The sequence below is a fragment of the Plutella xylostella genome, chromosome Z, assembly GCF_932276165.1.
Source record: "Plutella xylostella chromosome Z, ilPluXylo3.1, whole genome shotgun sequence".
Taxonomy (NCBI): domain Eukaryota; kingdom Metazoa; phylum Arthropoda; class Insecta; order Lepidoptera; family Plutellidae; genus Plutella; species Plutella xylostella.
This window is the reverse complement of record NC_064012.1, coordinates 9,685,019-9,692,748: the sequence shown is the minus strand read 5'-3', so window position 1 is coordinate 9,692,748 and position 7,730 is coordinate 9,685,019. Positions and strand designations below refer to the sequence as shown.

At 39.4% G+C, this 7,730-nt stretch overlaps 1 protein-coding gene across 2 annotated transcripts; it reads right to left on the bottom strand.

Moving 5' to 3' along the window:
* Positions 1 to 484: 484 nt before the first annotated feature.
* LOC105384135 (sodium-dependent nutrient amino acid transporter 1) lies at positions 485 to 7,400 on the bottom strand. Of its 2 annotated transcripts, none has more exons than XM_048632673.1 (10): positions 7,178 to 7,400; positions 6,719 to 6,984; positions 6,317 to 6,459; positions 6,052 to 6,092; positions 5,871 to 5,963; positions 3,315 to 3,572; positions 2,576 to 2,780; positions 2,015 to 2,231; positions 1,619 to 1,872; positions 485 to 1,336 (listed from the first exon to the last, which is right to left on the bottom strand). In XM_048632673.1, exons 2-10 carry the CDS (start codon positions 6,789 to 6,791, stop codon positions 884 to 886), a joined length of 1,737 nt encoding a protein of 578 aa, XP_048488630.1. In that variant the 5' UTR covers positions 6,792 to 6,984; positions 7,178 to 7,400; the 3' UTR covers positions 485 to 883. The 2 variants fall into 2 exon arrangements, with proteins under 2 accessions (XP_048488630.1, XP_048488629.1); XM_048632672.1 differs by having other exon boundaries at positions 6,719 to 6,959; positions 7,178 to 7,392.
* Positions 7,401 to 7,730: the final 330 nt, after the last annotated feature.

Below are 7,730 nucleotides of genomic sequence, written 5' to 3'. Positions count from 1 at the left end.
AACTAAACGTGTAAAACAAGGCAGTTTGTCCTAAAAGGATTTATCTTTTTTGGTAACAGTAGACCAGTAAGCACTAGGTAGAAATATCATCGATGATGCGAGGTCATTGCACTATAAGAGATTCAACGAAGGTCAAGATGAGCTCCAAGCCAACAGCCCACGTGCCTATAACGTTACAAATAGTCACAATATACTGAAACCATCAAATTTGTTACCGTACTAAAGTCCTCTAACCTCCAAACACAATAGAATATAACTTTTATTACGTCCGTGGAAGACCCATAAAGCCTTACACGGGCTATTTAGATTAGCAATAATTATCTGAGTTATTTGTAAGTTAGGTATATTTATCTACTTACTGTAGGAACACTAAAGTGTTTATAAATATCTAAATGTTCTTCCCCCTCTGCTCTAACTAATTCAATGGGGACGAGCATGGAAATTCACGCATCTTATTGGTAGTAATATGTAAAGGTATAAAACATAAGATTTTATATTTTTATTGATAAATTAAAATGATCTATTTAATTATACAATATAAGTACCTAACTACTTAAACTAGTTTACAAAGTTACGAACATTTCCTCAGTTTAGGAAAAACATAGACGTGATTTCATGAGTATAATTATTCTAACTAAGCATACGAATTTAAGTCCTGCTCTTAAATTAGTTAAAAACCTCGTGACTTAAACAACTGTAGCTATTAGGAAGGAAATTGCTTATCTAAATACTTAAATGAAGACAAATGTGTATTTCCTGGTTTAAAGTTTGCCAGAACATACGTATTCGAGTCAAAGTAGGTTCACGATGGTTTCCGTAATCGCCCAACTCTTTTATTTCAAATTACGTGGAATTATTTAATTTAATGTATTTAAAAATAACGTTAAAACTTGTGTACTTTACAGTCTCTATGGTCCACATTCCCTCCCTTGACCCCACCACTTGGCACATGGATGTCGAGTGCACCAAGAGCAATCGTTCTCACTTTACAACTAAAGTTGAATATTTGCGAATAATCCAGGGATTTCGATCTCTTTTTCTCCGGCCCGCCGTCCTCATGTAGTGACTTCAGGTAGTCTTTGCGTTGCGTGGTCCAAAATAAGTCGTCAGAGTTGGACCTCGGTTTGTCTTGGATGTAGTTGTCTAGAGAGGCCTGGTCTGCTGGTCGTATGTCCACGATGCTGCCAGCGCCGGAGTGGCCGAGCCTCCATGCTGCATATGCCGTGGGAGGCAGGCTACCCCGGGCCACCTCTTCGCGACGGGTCAGCCAGTAGTAGTGGCTGATAGGGTCCCGCGGACCCCAGTGACGGGACGGCTTGAACGACGATTTCACTTTCTGTCGACCACATTCATGTCATTAGAGATAATGAGGAAAAGTAACTACTTAGTCGTCTGTAGATAACGTTAAATTGATTGAATACGGAAGCAGGAAAATTTATGAGCATTGTGTAGAAACTGGTAATAAAAAACAATGCCGATTAAAATGCGTTTTAGAAAAACTATTTCGATTTGAATGGGTATTGAAGCATTCATAAAATAGCTAGTATTATCAAATATTAAATTTAAACAAAAGACAAATCAACAATGGCCCTACCAGAAATAAACAAAACAGACTTACCCACAAAAGGTTGTATTGCACTTGTCTAGCAACAGCAAATCCTGCGAACACAACAATAGTGACCGCCACCGCTGCAACAGCCACGCACGTCACTACGAGCGTCCAGGGCTCCTCCAGGTCTCTGGCAGCCTCTGTGATGTACCACGACGTCACTGAAACTATCACCACGGGAGATAGGAACCAGAATACCACCCACCACTTCGATATGCTGTTGCTTATTAGAAACTCTATATCGGCTACTAGTGTCTTCCAGCCTGTAACAACAATTATTTGTTCTTAATAATAATAGTCTTCGAAATAATTTGCCTCTATCCTGACGTGGAAGGGCTCAAATTATATGCGAAGGAATTGGATGGTCAGATTTTCACCCCGTGGCGTGTAGTTGTAGATACTCACCATAAACAAAAACAAAGGCGAACACCTCGACGGCGGCGGCCGCGCTGGCCATCGCCGGCACGACGTCCTCATCCAAGAGGCCGAGGACTGGCAGCCGCCCGCCCAGAGCAAGCATCGCGCCTCCCGCCCCCGCCACCGATGCGCCCAGGCACGCCAGCCGCCAGTTGCCGTGGACCACGCGACGGAAGTGGTCGTAGATCGGGAATAGCAGGGTTATCTAGGTGCAAAAAAGTTGGGTGAAACTTTGGGAACGTTAAAGGATGAGCTTTTGAGTCAAACATCTGCTGAAGAATAATTGGTAATAATGCTGATGCTGTGTAAGTAGGTACCTAATGACCTTTTTCCAGCCCTCGGAGTCCAAGTTTTAGAAGTAGATATCAAACACAGAAATCTTAAAGATTTATATGGTATCAAACATCGCATGAACCCATAATTTCACACATTTCACTTAGGTATATTTTTTATTTTGGGATTAAATTGAGTACATACAGACCTACTTGCAATTCATGTGGCCCTACACACAAAAAAAACAAAACTATTCCTTTATCCAAAAAAACTCACCAAACTAATGAACCCAGACAGCACCAGCACAGCCAACGTGAGCGCCGGCCACGCGAGCCCCAACCCTCGGTCTGCGGCGCTGGAATATGCCTGTACTAGCACTGCCGCCACGCCGCCGTCGGCTGGCGAGCCGCTAGTGGAGAACCAGAAGAGGCTGCCGAGCCAGCCGCCCGCCACGGTTGAGGATACTAGGGTTACCGCCACCCTGGAACATGGAGTTGTATAGAGGCTGTTGCAATAAAAATGCAGCTCATGTATTGCACATAGTTTCACATGCACATGGCACGTTGCACATGGTTTCGGCTTAGTGTACCCTTTTTTTCCAACACCTGTAGATTTCGACTATACTTATAGAACTTTTAAATGGCTGAATCGGATGGAAGCAACTATCACTCTCCATTTATTGTTTATCAAAGGAAAAAAATACGGGTGCGGTGTACTTATCCGTTTTTGAAATATCATGTCACACAAATAATACAATTTAGGTACCAATTTCTCCATAGTCGGTTACAGTATAACCAGGGAGTAGTGGTTGACTTTTGACACATCTGTCATGAATTTTATATGGAGATGACGTTTAATTTATAAATCAATCCCTGTTGGTTAGATAACCGGCTATGGAGAAATTGGCACTTTGTATTCTATTCTGATCCTCAATTTTCGAAAAAGTTGAGCACACAAGGATAGGATCATCGTGAGTTTCTCTATTCACAATACTAGAAAAGAGGTAAAACCTTACCAAACAACATTCCGGCCGGAGTAGACTGTATCCCCAACAGCGACCAGGTATCCGCCGCTCAGCTGAGTGGACATCAGGGCTTGCGTCAGGGCCGCGTAGTACACATGCGGCTGAGCCACCGCCAGCCAATCAGAGCTATCGTGGAAGGACCAGACGTCCGTGGTCCCGATGTTAGCAGCTACCACTACACTGAGCAGCAGTACGGCTGGGCCCAGGATGTAGAAGAATATGCGCATGGATTTAACTGGGCTGTATAGACTAGGGATAAAAAAAAACGTTAGTCCCGAAAGTTTAGTTTGTATAGTCGTAGGTAGTAAGGACTAATAGGTAGGTAAATACATGTGACTTGATACTGGGTAATATAGGTAATTTAGGAGTAGGCCATGCATGCAGTTAATTATGGTAGACTACTACATAAACACGCTTTTACTATTTGTAGGAGGTAATTATATTTAGCCCTAGGTACCAACGTGGTGAGGTAGTCAGCAAGAATTTCCTTCTATTTGTAACCACGCAAGGTCTATGAGATGAGCTGCGGTTTCTATTAATAACAAGAGCACTAAGGTATGGTTTTAAAATAGTATCACTGTACACACGGCAACTTCAAATGGTCGGCAGGGCACACTAACGTAGTGTATGTGTGCACACTAACGTTGTCTATGTGTGCATAAACGCAGAAATTGGTTTACACACCAGTAACAAACCACACACACACACACACACACACACAACAGCACAAACGAGTTTGCGCGTAGGCAAACGCCCGTATACCAGCTGTGACATAAAAATATCAACCGGTAGTGTTAGTGAAATAGTTATAAAATTGATGTCAAGCAAAATTTCACTACCTGTGTCTATACACTTCGTAGCTCATTGGTAGAATGTTAGACTAATGAAACATAGGTCGTGAGTTCGAGTCCACGGATGGTTATTTTTATTTAACTTAATTCAATTTTGCGTTAATTTAAACGCTGTTGAGTATAAAATTAATATATTTGAAACTGACAAATGACTACAAGCTGCATAGCTGTCGACTATTTCTCTTCGCCAAAAATATATGATTCGTTCTTCATTTGAGAATTAAAACCATTCTACCCTCATACAATATGAATAAACGAAATTTGTTTTTAGTTTTAGTGACAATTCACCTCTGCGTCGGCAAAGTGATTCACTTTGTGATTTGTCAATTTAATTAATTACTCTTCGCAGTCAGTATGGAAAGTCACTTAACCATGTTCAAAAAGGCGGAGATAATCGTATTTATATGAACAAAACATTACAATTAGTGAAATCGCAAGACGTTTAACGGTAAGTAACATAGAATTGTAAATATTTTATTTGACTGTTAGAATATTTGCATTTGTATAAGCTAAGTATTTGTTTTTTTTTGTTTGCAGAGGAGAACTGTTCAATTATGGGTTCACCGATACGCAGATTCGGGACATGTAGACAGTAGTCGTCTATACGGATGCATCACCACGCCATCGAGAAATCGTAGCTGCACATAGCGCTGATCCGTTCTGCAGCACCCGTTCTACGGCTACAACACATAATCTATCCCTACAAACCGTACGGGTTCACTTGCGTGCTGCTGGGTTGCGGTGTCGGAAGCCGACGAAGAAAATTGCTCTAACCGATCAGATCCGACGATGTCGAAACAGAGTGCGTTTTGCGACTGACTATTTTAAACTTTGGTTGGTGCAACAATGTGGTGATATTTAGTGATGAAAAGTCATTTAAATCAGACAAGGATGGACGTAAGACATTATGGCGAAAAAGTGGTGAAAATTATAATTATTGGGGTTAGCTCAGTAATTTTTATTTTTCCATTTGTATAAGATTTTAGTTATTTTGTTAAAGACTTATTATTATTTACAATTATGGGTAAGCCAATGTGTTAATGATGTTATTGTTACTAAGGTTGGAATAAGTTATCTTATTTCTAGCTAATTAACATGTTGATTCATATATAACTAATGACTTGCCTATTTACTTTAGTAAAACAGCCAGTCCATCCTTTTCTGATGTTTATTATGATTTAAAACTGCAAATTGAAAATTTTCCTTATTAATATAAACTACAACTATGTTTTAAAACGAAAAACAACAAAAACGTAACATCCTTAATGTTTATGTTACGGCAAGAATAAATTTGGTAATTTTAACACTTAATAACTTGTTTCATTTACTTTCTGTGTTGCTTTTATTCGTTTATACTACAATACTATTATTAACCATCTTAAAAAATAAATTAAATCTATAAAAACAAAAAAAAAAGGAATATTGTAAGTTCAGTGGGATTTGAACCACCATACCTGTTATTGTATTCTTGTATCATACCAACTGAGCCATTCAATCTATTACAATGCCTTGCAAAATTTTGCTTCATATCATAAAAACAATGAATCATTGTCACTGGCACAACTACATGCTTACAATATCCGTGTGTGGGTTGCCCAGAACTAAATAATTACGTCGACGTCGCTGACACACACATACACTACCTACGTTAGTGTGCCCTGCCAACCATTTAACGTTGCCGTGTGTACGTACTTACACAAAAGGAAAAGATATCCATACGACAATAATCATTAAAGAAACTGCGATGTAGTATTCAGGCTTCTCAGTTACAGGAGCCAAAAATGTTTCACTGAAAAAAAAAATATCATCATAAAGTGACTGAACTGAATAATTTTTTTCTGTAAAACCAGTAGCGTATAAATTTTACTCTGACTTACTTTAAACATTCGCTCGCATTGAAAATATTCAGATATCCATCCTGAAATAAAATAATGATGTAAGTATTTTATGTTTAAGGTAGGTACTTTTAGTCTTAATTTTCATATAAGTTTCCCTTTACCAATACTGTTAAGACACCAAATAATGTTATAAGTAGGAACCAGCCTACGTCCTACAAAATAAGATCTCTAGATCCTAAAACGGGTGTATGAAAGTGGAGCAAACTCGCATATAAACGCTAGAACTTAACTAAAACTTGATTACCGGAGTGTCGACATATTCGATGCATTCAGAAAAGGGAATGCCATTCCGCAGCGTGTACAAAAACATGGCTGCGGAGAGAGCGACGTACACTGCTGAGTATACGGCTGTCAGGAACGACGTAGCCAGACGAACGTAGCCCACACCTGCAAGATAAATTCATAGGATTGCCACTTATGCCTTATCCATGTTGGTGAGCCCAAAATTTCAGGTATTGTCATAAATTCGCAGGCGATCTAAACATAAATTGAAATTTACTATGAATGTAAAAAACATACCACAGCACTAGGTATCCATCTATTCATACACTAATCACAATAATAAATCAAAATTCAGTCGGTACAAGTACTTAGTACTACTTAGATTACAAAGCTAACGCCAGCATAACTCGCAACGGTAACCTACCTCTGAAGAATGGCACCGCTCGCCAGATGCCAACAGCATCTTGCTGACTCAACTGCCCGACAGCCAGCTGCATGAGAGCGGCCGGGAGCGCCACCAGCAGACAGGCCCCCGTGTAGACCACCAGGTACACCGCCCCGCCGAAGCGGAAACTGTCTCGGGGCACGCGCCAGCTCGCGTTCAACGAGACTGAGATGGCCAGAGTACATAACTGCGCCCGGATTAGAGACCAGTTCAGATACTCCTGGAAATGGGTAAGCTTAACTGAACTGGGGACAGAAATTATCACTTTACGTAGGTACGGTCAGCTGCATAAGTTGTTATACAGTTTTGTACCTTGTCAAACTGACGATCCGTCAATATTTCATTGGACGGATAGGCGGTTTCAGGTTGACAAGGTACAAAAGTGTATAGCTACTTATGCAGCTGACTGTACTTCGTAGATATTAACTGTAAAATTACCTTTAGTTTCTGGATATACATGTTACTGCTGCCACTATTTAAACTAACTTCAAGAGATCGTTGTTTTATTTTATTTACACACTCATCGTTGTATCAAGTCTGTGCCGTCATTTCCAAAAAATCAGCAAATCGAAGTGATGCTTCGGAGATGTTTTGCAATGTTCCTGATAAAGATTACGAAGATTAAACTATTTTATCATCCGTACCTACTTACGTACTGGTGACAATCTGAGCAGGAGTTTATCAATCGTCATCTATTGGTGTTAAGTTCTCATGAACTGTTGGATTTATATTATCAGAGCCACTATCTGAATAGAATAAACATAACATTAAAATTAAACCACCAGGAGCAATTTCGTAAAAGCTTTATTGCAAAAAGTTCCATCATCAATCTTAATACACATAATAATAATATATTAGTCTAATAATATTTTCCATAATATATATTTACTAACACATTTAAGTATTTAAACTTTCAATCTAAAGTGCATTCTTTTAAACATAATTATAATGTAATTTATATGAATGTTAAGCAAGAACATAGTTAGGTAAC

Coding starts and splice junctions, on each gene's coding strand:
- LOC105384135 (XM_048632672.1), bottom strand. CDS start 7,198: ATGTATATCCAGAAACTAAAG. Junction 6,960..7,177: donor TGTATATCCAGAAACTAAAG/GTAATTTTACAG, acceptor ACCCATTTCCAG/GAGTATCTGAACTGGTCTCT. Junction 1,337..1,618: donor TGCAATACAACCTTTTGTGG/GTAAGTCTGTTT, acceptor TGTGGTCGACAG/AAAGTGAAATCGTCGTTCAA.